The 18,602-nt window shown below is 39.7% G+C and overlaps 1 protein-coding gene across 19 annotated transcripts in view; it reads right to left on the reverse strand.

Moving 5' to 3' along the window:
• tacc2 (transforming, acidic coiled-coil containing protein 2) overlaps positions 1-18,602 on the reverse strand; it is a 74,490-nt gene that overhangs the window by 6,405 nt on the left and 49,483 nt on the right. For 5 of the 19 annotated variants that reach the window (XM_079843260.1, XM_079843261.1, XM_079843249.1 and 2 more), the window contains 13 exons: positions 15,252-15,379; positions 11,974-13,390; positions 10,125-10,185; positions 9,759-9,954; positions 8,806-8,855; positions 8,558-8,667; positions 7,852-8,002; positions 7,143-7,277; positions 6,111-6,203; positions 5,312-5,371; positions 4,310-4,375; positions 1,570-1,701; positions 1,021-1,097 (listed from right to left, as the gene is read on the reverse strand). In XM_079843260.1, the coding sequence (XP_079699386.1) occupies positions 1,021-1,097; positions 1,570-1,701; positions 4,310-4,375; positions 5,312-5,371; positions 6,111-6,203; positions 7,143-7,277; positions 7,852-8,002; positions 8,558-8,667; positions 8,806-8,855; positions 9,759-9,954; positions 10,125-10,185; positions 11,974-13,390; positions 15,252-15,379 (2,676 nt within the window). The remainder of the gene's footprint in view (positions 1-1,020; positions 1,098-1,569; positions 1,702-4,309; positions 4,376-5,311; positions 5,372-6,110; positions 6,204-7,142; positions 7,278-7,851; positions 8,003-8,557; positions 8,668-8,805; positions 8,856-9,758; positions 9,955-10,124; positions 10,186-11,973; positions 13,391-15,251; positions 15,380-18,602) is intronic. The other 14 variants (XM_079843265.1, XM_079843263.1, XM_079843250.1 and 11 more) reach the window with 10 other exon arrangements.

The following is an 18,602-nucleotide window of genomic DNA, read 5'->3' on the forward strand; positions in this document are numbered from 1 at the left end:
GTTAGTCTTTTTTCTGTTTGTACGCAGAATCCACTCTGTCCCAGATGTTAATAATGAAAATGCTAATTAACAGCACCGACAACAATACATGCGGAGATAACAATGACTTTAAATTCTTCTGAACAAGGTTGATTACATGAAAGGTCAGGAAATTGGCATTTGTTATGTCATGCGTTTGAATACTAGAGTTCGGCTGGCAGAAAGACTTGCTTGGAGAAAAGCAGGTTGCCGGCACAGTAAGCAGATGGATTAGCTACATCTTCCCTTAGCCTCTTAGGCCTTCCTTATCCTGAGCCCAATCAGGCTAATGAACTAAGCTCCATTCTTATCCACACTAACAAGGCCCAGTCCAGCTGGCTGTAATCCTCAACCCTCCCCGATTACCTTGTTCTCTTTACCCCTTGAAAACAAAAGGACAGCTTTAAAACATTTAAAGCATTCTGAATTAGACAACACTGCATGTTTCATGTGATAAAAATATGACTGTCAACTGATTTAACCTCTCAGTTATGATCTTCTAAAGCAAAAACTAATATAAACCACCTTAAAAGGGCATTTAATTGAGTGACATTTAAGACAGTTACATGTGTTTTCCAGATGGTTGACAACCAAATTACATTCTCTTTCGTCTATTCCCTCCACGTCTAGCACATCAGACACATTACATTAAGGCCTTCTTTAATTGGCTTTCTACTTACGCTCAACTTCAAAAAACATTAGGAAAGAGATAACCAAATTGAGAGGTGGTCTGAGGTTGATGCATGCGAGCCTTGCCCTGTTTAATGCTCAGAGATTTTAAATGATGCAGCCTGATCATTTTGATCTGAGGGGTGTCATGTCAGCTACGGAACATAAGTAGTGAATGAACGTTTTGGACAGTTTTATTTATTGGAAGAGTATTGAGAGGACAGGAAGTGATGGGAGAGGGGCGGGGGTAGGAATGGGGTCGGGAAATGACGCAAGCTTCACTCGTCACAGCTCACAAGGGCACAGGAATCTTTGTTCTGTGAGAACACCCACCTCATCTCCTCCACCTCCCGTCTACTCTCCTCATATTTTCTCTTCCACTCCATGGCTTCTTTCTCTTTCAAAACGACCTGAAATAAGAATAGCATCACACACATGAGCTTTTCACACTTAAAATCGTTAAACCAGTGTCATTCTGAGTTACCGCAAAAACCTGGGTTATCCTTTGCCATGTTTCAAACTGTAAAAATATTCTTATTTGCATATGTATGAGGTTAATTAACACTGACGGGTGTTTTCTTCCTTGTTGTGAAGTACAGCCAAGTGAAATGGGTTATCAAAAAAAAAGAAAAGAATCTACTCTCATCACTCCAGTTAATCAACATAAACTTCCCTCCGACTCTGAAACTAAGCACAGCATTCTGTGACTGTACAGAGCTCATGAATATTTAATAAGCAGTTTATGATTGGTTGTTATCTTAGCACTGCATCATTTCACACTTTTCAACTTTAACAATTCCGAAAATGAAAATACTAAGATTTTTCTCCCACAATATAGTCTATTTATTGTGGTGTGGTGTCATGCAATGGGTGAGCATATACCTCTTCTCGGGCAATGCCCAGAGAGTGGTCCAAGTCACGTGGCAGATGAGGGCTTTCCCCTTCACTGTATCCTGCTCGGGAATAGAGGGAGCTCTTCGAAACGCCACTGTCCCCCGGTGAGGCAATTTCTCTCTGATGCCAAGGAGAGAGTTGTGGAGAAAGATAAATTCACAGGTTTTTAATGCTATGTACAAAAATATTCATTTCACACATCCTGGAGGGAAGCAGCGCATCATCTACAGGGTCTACTCAGCAAAGCCATAATGCCATGGAGAGCAGGCTCTTTGTTCGGGTTTCAAAAGCGTCCAGCAGTTTGCGATAGGCCTGCTGCATACAGCTGGGATGTTATGATTGACAATCCCCAATGCGAGATGGGTGTGAAAAGCTGTTTGTCATGTAAAGTTTGCGGCTTTGACTGAATCCGGGTAATGGTGGGAATGCTGTGTCAGATGAGAACTGCAGGAGTACAGGTTGTTTGGTTATTGGAGATAAAAGTTGATGATCCATTTTGAATCAATGACAAAGAAAATGTCCTTTTAAAAAAGTATGTATCTGGGTAGTTAATGCAACCAGCCACTACAAGAACAGGACAATAAAAAAAATAAACATGTAGACATGTTTTACAAATTTCCACTTTCAAATGTAAATGTACTGTAATTTAATCGACTAATAATTGACTTCTGAAAACTAAATCTGATTTAAATTAACATTACAATAAAATGTTTATATGTACCATTTTCAGATGGTAATTGTATCCTCTTTATAGCAAGTGATGGGGTGTTGTTACTGAATAATCATCATGTTTAGCCCTTAAACCCACTTGCTGATTAAAGCTGATTAATTCTTCCTAGCAAAGCTGGATTGGGAGATTAATTGAGTTTGACTCTTATACGAGGTAGGGGGCCGTGTGTTAGGGTACAAATACAGAATGCCCATCACATAATGTTTTGTCTGAAAGAAGCATTTATGCCTAATTCCATTTATTGAGCATTACTGGGCTGCACTCAGGGGGGAGGCACATACGGTATAACACACGGGAGGAACAAACTGAGATTACAAACCTGAAACAAAATGTTGAAATGATATTGGTGTTGGAGTGTTGATCTTGTGGTCTTGGATCTCTTATGATTATATACACCGATCAGGCATAACATTATGACAGGTGAAGTGAATAACACTGATTATCTCTTCATCACAGCACCTGTTAGTGGGTGGGATATATTAGGCAGCAAGTGAACATTTTGCCCTCTAAACCGATGTCTTAGAAGCAGGAAAAATGGGTAAGTGTTAGGATTTTAGGGGGTTTGACAAGGGCCACATTGTGATGGCTAGACGACTGGGTCAGAGCATCTCCAAAACTGCAGCTCTTGTGGGGGGGTTCTGGTCTGCAGTGGTCAGCATCTATCAAAAGTGGTCCAGGGAAGGAACAGTGGTGAACCAGGTCATGGGCGGACAAGGCTCATTGATGCACGTGGGGAGCGAAGGCTGGACAGTGTGGTCCGATCAAACAGACGAGCTTGTGTAGCTCAAATTGCTCAAAAAGTTAATCCTGGTTCTGATAGAAAGGTGTCATAATACACAGTGCATTGCAGTTTGTTGCGTATGGGGCTGCATAGCTGCAGACCAGTCAGGGTGCCCATGCTCACCCCTGTCCACCGCCATAGGCGCCAACAGTGGGCACGTGAGCCACAGAGCAATGAAAGAAGGTGGCCTGGCCTGATGAATCACGTTTTCTTTTACATCACATGGATGGCCGGGTGCGTGTGCGTCGCTTACCTGGGGAACACATGGCACCAGGATGCAATATGGAAAGTTTGAGGTGTTGACTTGGCCTCCAAATTCCCTAGATCACAATCCAATTGAGCATCTGTGGGATGTGCTGAACAAACAAGTCCGATCCATGGAGGCCCCACCTCGTAACTTACAGGACTTAAAGGATCTGCTGCTAACATCTTGGTGCCAGATACCACAGCACACCTTCAGGGGTCTACTGGAGTCTATGCCTTGATGGGTCAGGGCTGTTTTGGCAGCAAAAGGGGGACCACCACAATATTAGTAAGGTGGTCATAATGTTATGTCTGATCGGGGTACATTAAACATGGTCTGGAGGGGCCAAGTTTTGATCAATTTTCCCAAAAAATCTAATTCTGCACTGCATAATCTTATCTAGAAACTCCCTGAATGTGTGATCCAGCCCAAGAGAAAAGCATGTTGGTCATTACCAATCATAAACACAGTCATGGGTGATAAATGAGGCAGAGGAATAACTCCAAATGTAAATGAGAGACAAAAGTGTTCTAATTGAATATTGACAAGACAGTTCAGTACAGCCTTGGGGTTGTGATGAAGTCCTGTCATCTTCAGAGCAGCTGTGCATGTATTTGCATGAATGAAAAAAGATCACTAATGACAAGAAAAGGTATAAAAAAAGAGAATGTGGAGAATGTGCTGAGACAGCATGTGAAATTTGTCTGTGGGACTATTTCAGGAAGAGCGTTATCTAATAATGTATGTTAAAATACTGAATATTTTAAGAAGATCATCAATTCAGGCTAGTCATCACTAAACCTCATTACTCCATAATTCAGCTATATAATACAGTGTCACTCTTTTTATATATGAAAGTACTCCATAATCCTAAAATGTATCAGTTCTATGCCAAAAATACTTTTGATACATTAAAGCTCAATTCTATTTTGGAAGAAGTAGTCCAGGGGTTATTCGGGGGCAGAAACTATACCTGTGGAATGCGGGACGTCCTGTGACAGAGTTTGCTATCTGTCTGTGTGGATATTCCTGCAGGTTTCTATAAAAATAACCACACTAGTTTTGACAGAGTGAGACAAAACTATTTAGAAAAAAAGCTATGAGGTCTATACAATGATATGTGGATACTGGATAGTCATTTTAAATGTGTTTAGAAAATGAGTTAGAGTTGATGTTTTTTAAATATGTATGTGACTGACTTTTTTTAGATTCTAATTTGAGGTTAGATTTAGCTGTTCCTTGTTAAAAAAGGAAATGGGCAAGAGCAACACACTCATGATTTCTTGGTTTGTACACTAGCGTTCAAAAGTTTGGTCAAAGTTGTTTAATGTTTTAAAAAAAAATCTTATTCTCAACAAGGCTGCATTCATTTGATTAAAATACAGTAAAATGGTTATGAAATATGATTACAGTTACTTCAGTCTTCAGTGTCACATGATCCTCAATTTCAAAACTGCAGATTTGCTGCTCAAGAAACATTTATTATTACATTATGCATGTTGAAAATATTAAGTGTTGCTTAATATTTTAGTGGAAACCTTTGCAATATTTTTTCAGGATTCTTTGATGAATAGAAATTTCAAAAGCACAGCATTTATTTTAAATGTAAATCAATTGTAACCATGTAAAAGTTTTACTGTCACATTTAATCAATTCAATGCATAGTTGCTGAATAAAAGTAGTATACAAAAATTAAAAAATCTAAACACACTTAAAACAGGGCAATTTATAAATAATCCATCATTTAAATGTATTTAGTTTTAAGAATGTTTAGATAAAAAAACAAAAACACTGACTAAGAAAAAGATTTTTTGCAGTGAGCAGAGAGGACAGGAAAAGGATGAGATGCTTTTTGTCTGTAGACCTATTTTTCTGACTAATGGTGGTTTAGTCTAATGTTACAGGGACAATGGGATTAGAATATATGGACTAGACCTAGTTAGACTTTAGAGGGGTTGTTTTCTGTCCGTCTTACTTTAGCCATGTGGGAACCGTTGAGATTCCAGCGGCGTGGGCTGGGCTTCTTGAGGCGAGACTGTGAAGCGTGCAAGACAACATCATGAGAATGGAGCGGGAAGAATATGAGGCGTCGTGTTAGAGGGGTTGTAGTATGCATGTGTGCGTGTTTGTGTATACCAGATTAGTCTGTTCATTCCATTTCCTGTACAAATGCTGAGACTGTGGTGACAGTCGCTCATCCAACATGACTGGAAGCAGCTCTGAGCTAAGCTTTATGTGAAGCCACGCCAGCGGCCTCAGACCAGGCATACAGATGATCCGTATGCCCACTGTATTCCAATGAGTTAGTGTAAATTAGTAACAATCGAAACCAGGAACCAGCATGAATGTGACAAGGAATTCAGCTTACAACTTGTTGCTTAGGAAAAGCATATAAATGATGAAATCTACAAATCATTCATATTTGAAGTAATAAATAATAGTCTATATAGAGCATTAGTTTCCAAGTCACATTGACCTTCATTTCTATGGATCTCCTGTCCAGGCGAACATGCAGGATTGTCACAAAGCCCTGGGAGAAACACACCTCTTTTTGTGCAAAAGGGTGCTGGATTGGGAAAAAGGAGCACCAATCGAGGGACAGCAGCTGGGTTAGATGTCACGTCCACAGTATGGTGAGGTAGTTTATGGGTAGGTACTCACACTCATACCCAAGGGTGCAGTCAGGGGGCTCAGTTCAGAAGGGAGTATATTACATACACACACACACAAACGTGCTTGCACACACACAGGTGCGGGCTGGTTCAGCGCAGTACCTGAGGGGACACACTGGACAAAGTAGGGCTCTGAGAGATGCTTTTGGCTACCTGTAGAGCCTCTATCCTCAGGGCTGCGAGCACCAGCTCCTCCTGGGCCACAAGGGAGGGTGGGGGGAGGAAAGGGGGAGTGACCCATGGAGTGGGGGCAGGGGCAAGGAGGAAAAGAGGGGTTAGAGTTGTACTGGCCTCACTCAAATACTAAACCTGAGGGGGGAAAACGTACATGTACTGCACATACACACAGACACTCACACACATTTTACCGTGAATGTGGTGAAATCCATCCATCCTTTCCTAAAAGTAAATTTTTGGAATGTATTTTTAAAGGGATAGTTCACCCAAAATAAACACAAAAGCTATTTAGCAGAAAGTCTGAAGAGCTGTTCTCTTCCATATAATAATAGTGAATGAGAGCCAGAGGCTTTAAAGCTCCATAAAGACAAAAAGGCACAATAACAGCAACAAAAAGGTAGTCTATATGACTTATATCATGTGACTATAGAAGACTTGAAGCCACCATTAATATTTTATGTTTTTGAAAAAAGTCTCACCAAGGCAGCATTTATTTGATCAAAAAATACAGTAAAAACAGTAATATTGTGAAATATGAATACAATTTGAAATAATTATTTTCTATTTTAATATATTTAAAATGTAATAAAATAGAATAGAATCTATTTTGTAACAATGTAACTTTCCTGTCACTTTTCATCAATTTAACGCAGCTGAATAAAAGTAATTTTTGTCATTTTGGAGCTTAACAGCCCCAGTTCCCATTTACATACAGGTTTGTATGTATACAGGTTTTTTTTCGGTTGAACTATTCCTTTAACATCTCCTGAACCCAGCAATAGGGGCCAAACAGAAATGAGAGGCAAAACAGGGCAGACAAGGTACATGAAAAGACTGGAGGGACAAACAAACACAGTGAAACACAGCTTAGTGAAGTCACGCACACACTCATTCACACATAGCAGCAAAGTTCCAGGGGAGAAGAGATAGTGGGCAGGTAGGCTTCTCTCTACACACCTGCAGTTTCTGAGCGAAGGCAGTGGGGTTGGTCTCTGCCAGATCAGGCTCCAGGTAGCTGAGAGGGGCAGGTGAATCAGACAGTCTGTCTAAGAGGGGCAGATCTGAGGGGTCCATGGGGCCCTGGATGGGGGACTGTGTTGGGAGTGAGAGCAGAAGAGGGACAAGAGGAGTAGGAGGTGCCTGGGTGTCAGTGCGGAGGTGCAAGCTCGTATTTAGCCTAGTGCATCATAACACTTCTATGATGGGTTTACAAAGCCTATGAATAAACAATCTGCAGTACTGATTCTGGTGGGGAGATCCTGATTAATATAAGCGGCATGCTTAGCAAAATAATGTTATCTTAAAGGGACAGTTCAAACAAAAATAAAAGTTCTGCCATTATTTACTCGAAAACAAGTGATTATAGAAAAGTGGACCGTGTGCATTCTTCACATTGTCTCCTTCTGTGTTCTACTGAAAAAATAACAGCATATGAGTTTGGAATAACATGAGGTTGAGTAAATAATGTCAGAATTTATTTATTTCTTCATTTAGGATGCACTGTCCCTTTAAGATTGAAAAGTAACAAAGTAAAAATAAACCCATCTTCACACATTTTTGTGGTGTAATTCATGCATTTTGACTGTATGAAAACACATTCTCGGAACTAATGAAATAACCACACTCTTGAAGGTGCTGACTCAGTGCTTGATTGGTTTGCACTCACCACTCCATCTCTCTCGTTGCTCTGCGTTCGACTCTGAGACTGACTGTCTCTCTTTCTGCTTTTCTCCGAGGCCATGGGGTCACGAGCGCCACGAGGTGGCAGCACAGGTGATTTCCCCTGCGAGATCTGAGCCTCCATCTCCTCAAAGCTCCTGTAATGTGTCAGACCAATACAATTAAACACATATACTGCCAAAGAGGATACATTGTTCTCAACCCATTAAAATTGAGTTTTGTGGCTCCACAGCCATCTATATGAGAGTGTACTTCTAAAAACAGAAAAACTTGCAGATAAATAGAAATAAATATATGCCTTGAAAATAATCTCTATAGCCGTTGCTCAATAGCTGACTAAATGGCTGTGACTTTTTGCTTATCAAGTCATTCATTGCATATTTATTTATTTATAAATAATGTAATTTATAAGTAATATATGATTTTATATGCGTGTGTGGTCTTGGTTATGCGGACAAAATGTCCGAAATCCTTGTCCTTGTGGGGACATGTTTTGGTCCTTATAACAGCTTATAAATCATACTACGGGTTGTTTTTTGAAAATCTAAAAGTGCACAAAGTTTTCTGTGATTGGTAGGTTTTTGGGGAAGGGTTAGGGGGATTGAATATACAGTTTGTACAGTATAAAAATAATTATGTCATAGAAAGTCCCCATAAAACATGAATACCCAACGTGTGTGTGTTCAGTTTACCCGGTGCAGGGGGAGTTGGGCTCTGAATCGTGCATGTTGGAGGTCTTCTTTGGACTGTCTGTCACAGAGTCCAGTTTCAGATAAAGTGATGGTTTCTTCACTGAGAGAGGCTGTAAATAAATACATATGAATTCACATTAATACAAAGGTCTGTAATCTAACATTAGTTTGGTGTTTGTCACACACGCTTGTTTTTTTTTGGCAATTGCCCTAAGTTTGGTACATCCAAGGGTCAGGTAGATACTTACAGGTGCAGAGGAGCCAATCTTTTCCATGTATTCAATCTCATAGTCTGTAACTGCAGAGAAGACACCAGAGAAAATTAGAGATGTATAGCAGGTTAAATGTTTTATAAAGGTTAAATTACGAATTGAAAATAGTATAAGGTTTCCAAAGAATATTCTTTCTATGTTGACCATCAGTTAACAGACTGACAGAACTAACATGAGAGTGGCACTATAATTAATCTGCTTCTGTACCAATGACCCAGTTATATTCAGGCAGAGACTGCCCCAGGTCCCAAACGATTCCCTGTAGGTCAAAGGCTAATAAAACAGGTCAGTGTGGGGTCATTTTGGGTTGCAGCCAAACTTGGATTACGTGGGAAATAATCTGATGGGTAAATATCACCAAAACGTTTCACCCCAAAATAGATAAATACAAATAAATGAAAATAAAAATTATATATACACTTTTTTTTTTAGGCTCATTACTATTATTTTGCATTTTGACATTGTTTTCATGAAAATTCATGAAAAACATTTTCCCACCAAATTATCATTAGTACAATGAATCCAGACATTTTACTTGTTTTAACTACTGTTATTTTCAATGTAAATTCTTATTAAATTGTACTGCAATACAGTGGGGTTTTATTAGTGTAATAACATTATTTATTCAAATTAAATTATTATATTATAAAAACGCTTTGCATCATGTATATATACTGTGTGTGAATATATAATAAGTATTGGGATGTCCCTATACAAAAAATATATATTTGAGCATAATACAACTGAAAATAATATAACTTGACTGGTTTTGTGAGATATACTCTCATATTATTTTTAAATCAGTACTGTACTGACGGTCTCATTCTTTCAAAATATATGTAAAGTAATGTAGGACCATGGATACAATCCTTGACTCATTATTTGAAATGATGTAGTGACACAATAAGAGACTCTTTCCCCTCTCTCACCGTCACTCTGTGCAGGTAAACTGTTCTCGTTGACAAAAGCTGTGAAGTCTGTCGGCTGCGGGAAGTCTTGGGGGTCAGAGGTTAGCTCCACCTCCACGTCATGTCTGGTCCATTTCTGATTGGTGGAGGAAGCCAGTTTCTCCTCATCTGTGGCGTGATCTTGTGAAGGGTCGAGATTGGCATCGGGCGAGTGCTCCTGCAGGTGATGATGCGTGTGTGAAGGTGTGGGCGAGAGTGGAGAACACACAGGACAACACTGTTATGATATGAGGTGGCAGCGAAGGGAAGAAACAAATAATCTTCAGAATGAACGTCTGAAGTGACTGTGTGAGTGTACTGTAGGTGAATGTGCCCTCATTAACTTACTTGTGCAGATGGCTCTGTAATCTGAGTCCTCTTTGGAGACTTCTTCACTCTGAAAGTGTTGCTGTTTAAGAAAACACAACATAAGTTATGTTGTTAGTTATTAAAATATCAATTTGGAATAGAAGACATAATTTATCATGTTTCCATCTACTGTGCTGTCCAACCAATCGGCATTTAAACTGTGTGCACACCAACCACCCTATTTACTATACACAGCAGTTTATTTTTTGACAGATACTGTACAGATAACATTCTATTGTATAAAAGTTTTAGTTTAATAAGACATACCTGTTGTGTTGTTCTGATACATGTTTTAGAAAACCTTTTGACAAATGCAAGTATCCTGTAATTCAACCAGTAAATGATGTTGCTTATTATTAAGAATTAAATCTCATAAGTTAAGATTTTACCAGTGCACAATGAAATTGATTATTCATGGTTTACATATGAATGTTATATTGTGCAGTTTGGGTTTTTTAGTGAAATGTGTTTTAATAGTGAACATTTTCTTTTTTGCTAATGCAACTTTTATGCCATGTTTTTTTTTCTACTCACAATTCGAACCACGGCAGGAAATTAAAGACATACAGCTACTAGTAATTGAATTGGAAATATGTCTCGCAGACACATGATGGTTATGCAGTAAATATTTGTGGCTCTGCCTAAACACATTCACAGTTAATATTAATCCCTGTAGCCCCTAATAAATTGCTCAATTACCTAAGAAAATGACACATGTAACAACATAACAGACTCATATCTGATCCTATTCTGTTGCTGTTGTTGACCTTGGTCCCATTTCATACTGTAAGTGTGATGTAAATATCTCATTTTAGCAGCATTGTTGAAACTCGTCCTTTAAAATCTGAAAATACATCTGTGTTGAAAACAACCTTGAATTGTGTAAGAATGGTGGAGGAAAAATCTGCAACGGAGCAATATACTGTACATTAGATTAATTAATCTAAAACAGGTGCAAAGGATCCAGCAAACTCCCCTTCTAAAGGTAACATTACTTAAAACTGCTCCCTAATAGCTGCATTAATGTATCGGGGTGTGCAGGGGTCTTACACAAGAAAAGAATGTCTTGCTCAAGGGCACAATAAAGATTCCCTTGGCAACTTTCCAGTTACAGTTTCTGCTTACACATAATAAAACCTGCACTGTTTATTATCCACCAGCGTGTTAACCACTAGGCCAAGCTAAGGAGGGAAGATCTCTGAAGGAAGAAAAATCTCATAAAAAATGTCTGGATAAGTAATTCATTCAGAGGTGTAGAGATAAGACGTCAACCTTCACACCTAATTCATTGGAAAAAGTGTAGTCAACAAAGCTCAAATTAAATCTGTCCTCTGCCCAAATTAAATGGTCCTCTGCCCATGTTCCTGGAATCGACTGCACTTATTGGGGGCTCCACTAGATGGCAACACATTCTCATTGGATAATATCAGACATGGAGCAGAGGAAGGACTGATTAAGAATGATGTGATATCAGTCATATGTATCGAATTAAATGATTAAAACAATTGATGGTGGGCTCATGAGTTAAAAAATGTTAAAATGACATTTTATGTTAAGCTATATTATTACTGATGTTGATTTTCCTCCATCTCTCTACTTACAAGAAACAACACAGAGAAGAGACATTGCTGGACTTCCTGTGATACATGAGATCAACAGACAGACATGTGACAGAGGCTGACAAACATCAAGTACTAACACCCACTCACATACACATATGTATCTGACCATTCAGAAATATACACACATTTTTTTTAGTAGAATTACACACAGCGCTCTGCACTGAATGAATGGCACACATTATGATTCATAATAAGTGAAGACTTACGATTTAAGAGGCTTCTTCTTGTTTTTGGCAGGTTTGTTCTGGTTGTGATCCTCTAACTCCACAATGTTATCATTGTCATTCTCGTTATCATTGTTGGACTGATCAAAAGTGGCAGCTTTCGTTGGCGGGTTCCCCATATTGTTAGACGATTTGAAGGGATCGATTGAATCATCAAAGGTGTCGGGATCAAAGCTGTAGGATCCTTTAGGCAGTCGAGGAGAGTTCGGGACACCACTGCTTGAAGAAAATGGATTAAAGTTAGGGTCATCCCACTTGCTGGGGTCAAAGTTATATGACACCGTGGGGATCGGGATATCATCATTGTCATTTGAAAGTGCTGGGACGTGTGAATTGTCAAGTTGTTCTGTCTGGGGTGGAGGGGCCTTCTTAATCCCCAGTTTAGGCTTTCGGATGGGCATCTTGGCCCCTGGTTTCTTGCCGAGGATTTTGGGAGGAGGAGTACTGCGCGGCGCCTCTCCACTGTCCTCTGAATAGTCAAACTCCAGTCTGACTGGTTGACGCTTGGCGATTGGTTGTTCCTCAATGTTAAGTGGTTGCTCTTTTTCAGGGGAAGGGGCACCGGGCTCCTCTACAGCAACAGGGGTGCCTGAAACCAACGTAAAATCAGCTTTCCTGCCTAAGACCGGCGAGTTTGCCACTTTACTGCCTCCTGTACAGAAAGGGTCAATGTTCTCAAAGTTATCCGGATCCCATTTGTAGGAGGCACTGGGAGGAATAGGAGACTCCTCGTCTGGGACAGTGGGAGCCTCGGGAACTGGATCAGGAAGTTCCGGCTGGAGTTGAGTTGATATTGAGGTGGTAGTGGTCTCTTCAACCAAAGGTGGAGGACTCTCAACTCGAGACTTTACTCTGTTTCTCCGTAGGGTACCAGCAGGACTAGGACTGGGACTGGGAGAGGAACTAGGCCTCTCTTGGGTTTGCAAGGGACTTTCGGGAGGTGGTTTCCCTCTCTTTTTCTCTTCCGGTGTGCTGCTAGAAGACACAGTTTTGGGAGAGGAAGGCTCTGGGTTTGAGTTCTGTCTGGAAAGAGGCTTCTTCTTTAGTGAACCTGGACGGGGCTTCTTCACTCTACGAAGGGTTCCCGGAGCGCTCTCTGTTCCTATGCTAAAGGACTCTGTTCGTGGGTGAATGGGTTTGTCAGAGGTTCCTTCTGAGGATTTGTCTCCTGGGCTCTCTAACTCACCAGACTGTAGGCTTAGAGAGCGGGTGAGAGGTGTTCTGCTTGATGGTCCAGACCCAAAATTTGATTCTGGTAAGGGGTCATTAGCGATTAAGTGATCTAGGTTGTAGGCGCCGCTAGCAGCTATTGGTTTGTCCTCATCAAAGACTATAGATTGAGAGCGTGGAAGTACTGCTGGGTCTTGATCTTCACTGGCAGAGATGTCAGCAGTGGAAGCTGTGAAGATGGAGAATGACATGTTACTTGATATTTAAAAAAAAAAATAGATCATGATTTGAAGCAGATAACAGAATAGTGCTCACAGATGTATTGGTATTATTTTAAGTTAAAGAACTGAAGAATGCAGGAGTAACAAATTATCAGTTGACTTAACTTAAAGGGTAACTAAACCCTAAACCAACTTTTTTTAGTTAATGATCTGTAATACTGGGGCTTTATTAATGCTGTTCATTGATTCGAGTAAATGTTTTGACATTTGAGTATAAAGTGTTTTAATTCTATAAAATATGGTGTAAAACCGCCAAAGTGCTGCCCTCTTAAGGTTGAACGGTGGCTACTGCAGTTGAATTTTCCTATTGGACGTTGTGGTACATCGTGACGTAGGATGGTACCTCCAACGGCTCACTATCCGCGCCCCTGGCACGAGCTCACCACGCCCTCAGAAATGTTTCCCCCAATCACATGATGAGAACGCTTTACTCCGGTATGAACTGTCATGTTACATGAAGTGGAAACATTATGAATGAAACTCACTTGACACTTGCTTTAACATTGTATTGAAGAAAATACGGTTAAATAATGAAGTTGTCAGTACACGTCAGGCTTTTCTTGCGATTTTATTGCCGCCCGTCATGTGTACAGATAATTTTCATACATGAGACGCGCTTTCAAACCCTGACACGCAAGTGGTTGCCACGGACGCAGATAGATTAGGTCAGTTCTCTTACGCGGCTGCTTCACTAGCATCGTCGGCATCGGGAGTTAACGCAGTTTGAGCAGCGGCTCGCATTGATAAGGCTCCGGGTTTATGTCTACAGACAATCCACCCTCCTCCACTTCAGGTGAAGGTAGGAGAAATGACCGCTCTGTTGCAAAGCTGGCGTCACTCCAGTCATTCTCCATCTTTGCGACTCGCGAGTCTGACAGCTGTCAATCAACCCGTCACTGCGGGTCTCAGGTGCACGCCCTCCGCTCAGCCCCGCCCTCGGTTCGTCCCCTCTGTGTCCGCCGGGCTCTGCCCACTTTTCCAGCATTTTTTGAAAATTGCCAGTGGGTGGAGTTAAGCTCTGAGCAGGGGTTTAGTTACCCTTTAAAAAAGTGAGGAAACCCGTTGCCTTAAAATGATACATAACTTAATTTTTTCAATCACGCATGAAGTGTATTACTTAATCATTTTAAGGCAATGGGTTTCCTCACTTTTTTAAAGTTAAGTCAACTAATCACTTTTTAGAGAGTACAGAATCCGTTTGTTGGTTAGTTTAGCTTTTTTTTATAGATCATCTTTCTTGAAAATACCTTCAACAGCAATGCACTGCATTTCCACTAGAGGGAGTACGAGTGCAGTGCTTGATAACAAAGACTACTGTTCTCCAGTAAAAAGGCAGTCTTTTCTTGATTTAATCTTTTTTTTGGGGGGGGGGGGTGCAGAATAAGAGAGGAAAAAAAGAAAACACTGGGAAAAAGTCACAAAGAGAAACGGAATTGAAATACTAAATATAGAATAAAGATTTTAATTGGACCGCCATCTCTTTGTTTCCAAAAAAGCACAAACTGACATCTAAAATGTGCATATAACATATTCTTGATATAGTTTATATTTCTAGCTATATTTACTTAGATAATCTAAGTTTTTCATAACATTTCTTGGGTTCTGAAGTTAAGAATTGTAAATTCTGTTGCTGTACACTCTCTGCTAATTAACACAAACTCTATTTTCAATGTCCTGCAATCGAAGCCTTGCCTTAAGCATTTCAATGCCTAGTAAACCCTGAAGCTATTCAGACAATCAATTAAACTATTTGACTCTACATAAGATGACTGTGGTGTGAATTGTGATGGAATGAAGATCTAAACGTACCTGTGTGTTCTGTGGACAATGCCTCTGAACTGGTGCAGACGGGCTCTGTTGGGGGCACTGGTGGGGAAGGAGACTTCACAGGGGTGGTGGACTCAGGGGTTTCGAATGCTCCGTCTGAGTCTGAGCTCCTACAGAAGAGACAATGAGACAGAAGAGAGTCTGAACTGAATATAGCCTATTGAATTACGAGTTGATTTAATAATCTCATAGAAGTATAAATATCATGTCTGCTTTGTTTCCATACAAAGAAGTTGCATATCCAATCCAGCACTGATACAGCAAACAAGCAACATCCATTTATGAGGTAACAAATCACAGATTAACTTTACATAACAGGATCAAATACATTCAGATACACATATAGTGTATTAAATAATCATTCATTGTGTGCCAAACCTTATAAACAAACGCATATGTCTAGTAGGCCCTGGTGGATTATTTACAGATGGAAATCTGAACCTGCAGCTAGGAGACCAATAACAGCATCTCAAACACATTATTACACTCAGCCATGGTGTCCATTTTCTCTCTCGTTCACTATATTCTTTCATTATTTGATTTGAACCGACTAAGTATCACAGTGAAGGTGTTTTTTTCAAAGCGATTTCAGTAAAGATTGATGATGCCCATGCTGCTTATTTGGCCAATACAACAAAATGTCGGTTTGAGAAAAAAATTCTTAGGGCTTGGCATCAGCGTATAATATACAAATCTGACAGTACGTGATCGCATAGGCGAACACATCTGTACAAACAAAGCAAAAGTCCAAATATGGCAACAAAGGCGCAACCTCAGACAGATGTGCAGACCCCCACCCAGTCTAACCGCATTAGTCCCTGTCCTCTCCCTGCTGTTACCACACGCTCACCTCTGCCTGCCGTGTATCATGTAATCGTGTCTGGAGGTCCAGCTGAGGCTGCGGAGGAGCCCTAGGGCTGGGTCTGCCCCATCCTCTTCAGATGTCCCTCCCAGCAGAGTGTCCCAGCCCCAGCGAGCCCACTGCAGCGGAGACAGAGCCTGCCACGCGCTCACTGCCATATCTGCCACCGATCACAGGCTCACGGTCACTCATGCACGTTCCTCATTCCTAATGCAGAATCTTGAAATCTGGCGCACCTCGGTTCTATGGCTTTGTGTGCTATGTCCCCTTCTCCCTTTTATCCATCCCTCCCTTTTATAAATATCGTATGTTCTTTCTCTCTGGTATCTTGCAGAAGGTGGGCTTTATCCAAATGAAACCCGTTGCAGATACTCGCCACTTGCAGACTCACTACTTGGCTCTCTCTCTCTCTCTCTCTCTCTCTCTCTTCAACCTCCTCAGACACGTTCTCCCTCCCCCACGTTTAAGAGAGAAGCAGACTTCTCACTCTGGCTGCTGTAGTATAAAGAGAAAAAAACTGTTTTTCTGTCTATATCATGATATTTTTTTGTATTATTCCTCATTTCTGTTTCTTTCTTTCTCTCTATAGGAGCTGAAATTCCCTGCCAGTCTCTCCTACTTTACTGTAATGCAAGTATAGACAATCAGAGAGGACAAAAACTTATAACTTAACTGTTTTCACTTAATTTCATGATTGGTTTCTCTGTCTGAACTGATATTCCCTATTAGTATCTATAGCGAGGACTTTGGTTGCAGTCATACACTCAGTTTTGCTGCATCAAACACTGATGAATGTATTGATGCCTTCACTTCAGTGCAGTGAACACACCCATTCCCTGCTGAAAAGACCAACACGTGTTTTGGATGCTGGTCCATGGGATGCTAATCAGAGATCTTAACCAGCAGGACAATCTAGACCAGCAGCAAATCAAATGTCAAAACTGTAGTGGTCTTCCATGGTGCTAAATCATATTTTACAGTCCATCTTCACAATTATTTAAAAACTGTACCCAGAGTAAATTTAAATGACAAAACATGCAAAAAAATTGACAACATATGCCCTCTAATGTGACATTTTATATACGCATCCAGCAGTTCATTAGCAAAATAGGAGATTTACTCTTCATAACCTCAGCAGAATGACTGAAAGGAAGGACTCGTTCCCTTTCCTGACCTGATCAGCACACACAATGTCAACAAAAGAGGATGAGGTGTACATGTCGATCATATAATTTAATGAAAAATGCCACTCATAGAGGTTGACCGATTCATCGGTTTTGCAGATTAATCGGCACCGATAGTTGATTGGTGAAACAATCGATTATCTGCAAAAATCCATGCCGATAGTTGTTCCGGGTTGCGTCCGTTGCTGAGAAGGGTCCGTTGTCATTATACAGTACAAGAGCGGCCTCTAGAGGCAGAATCACTGATGCCTCGTGTTGTTTGTTTTGACACGTGAGGAGGCTGACACATCAGATGCGCCTTTAAAACACTGACAGCGAACAGGTATGTATACAGTATACTACAGTACATGTTGCCATATCATTATACAATAATTAATTTGACTAGATGCTGTATTACAATGTGACAAAAATAAACGCAAGTCTGTCCCAAATGTTTAATGTCACAATTGTTATCATCTATTTGCATTAGTTTATATCCAGCTGGTCACTTATGAATTCATAAGCCGGCATTGTTGCATTTTTTTTAAAGCTATTGACAGGAGAAAGAAAATGTATATGTTCTTGCAGCCGACAGAAATATAAGCCTATAAATAAACCCGATTTCAGTTCTTTTTTTAATCATCACTGCAATACATATTTTGTTATTTTGATTAGATAATCATCAAGCTCATTCGAAAATAGAGGCAAATAAAGTATGAGACTATACATACAATATACATTTACATAACTTCAATGCTCTGGCATCTTTAAAAAAGATTCCCTTTGTTTTCTATTGTCTCTAAACATAGTTTTCTATACATAACTAAGGTTAATAAATGCTCTAGAAGTATTGCTCATTGTTAGTTGTCTAATTTCAATATTTATTAATACATTTTTAATAGGGCTGTCAAAAGATTAATCGCGATTAATCGCATCCAAAATAAAAGTTTGTGTTTACATAATATATGTGTGTGTACTCTGTTAATTATTATTTATATATAAATACACACACATTCATGTATAAATTTAAGAAATATTAAAATGTATATACATTTATATAATCTATAATATATATAAATATAAATGTTTTATATATAAAAAATATTATTTTTTTCTTAAATATATACATGCTTGTGTGTGTATTTATATATAAATAATAATTAACAGAGTACACACACATATATTATGTAAAAAAAATGAAAAACTATCGGTTGATTAATCGGTTATTGGCAAGTACGGTCCAACCTATCGGTATTACAATAATATTCTAATTTAAATATTTATCTCTATACAGATCAAACCAAAAAT

Source organism: Gobio gobio (assembly GCF_949357685.1).
Source record: "Gobio gobio genome assembly, chromosome: 18".
Lineage (NCBI taxonomy): Eukaryota > Metazoa > Chordata > Actinopteri > Cypriniformes > Gobionidae > Gobio > Gobio gobio.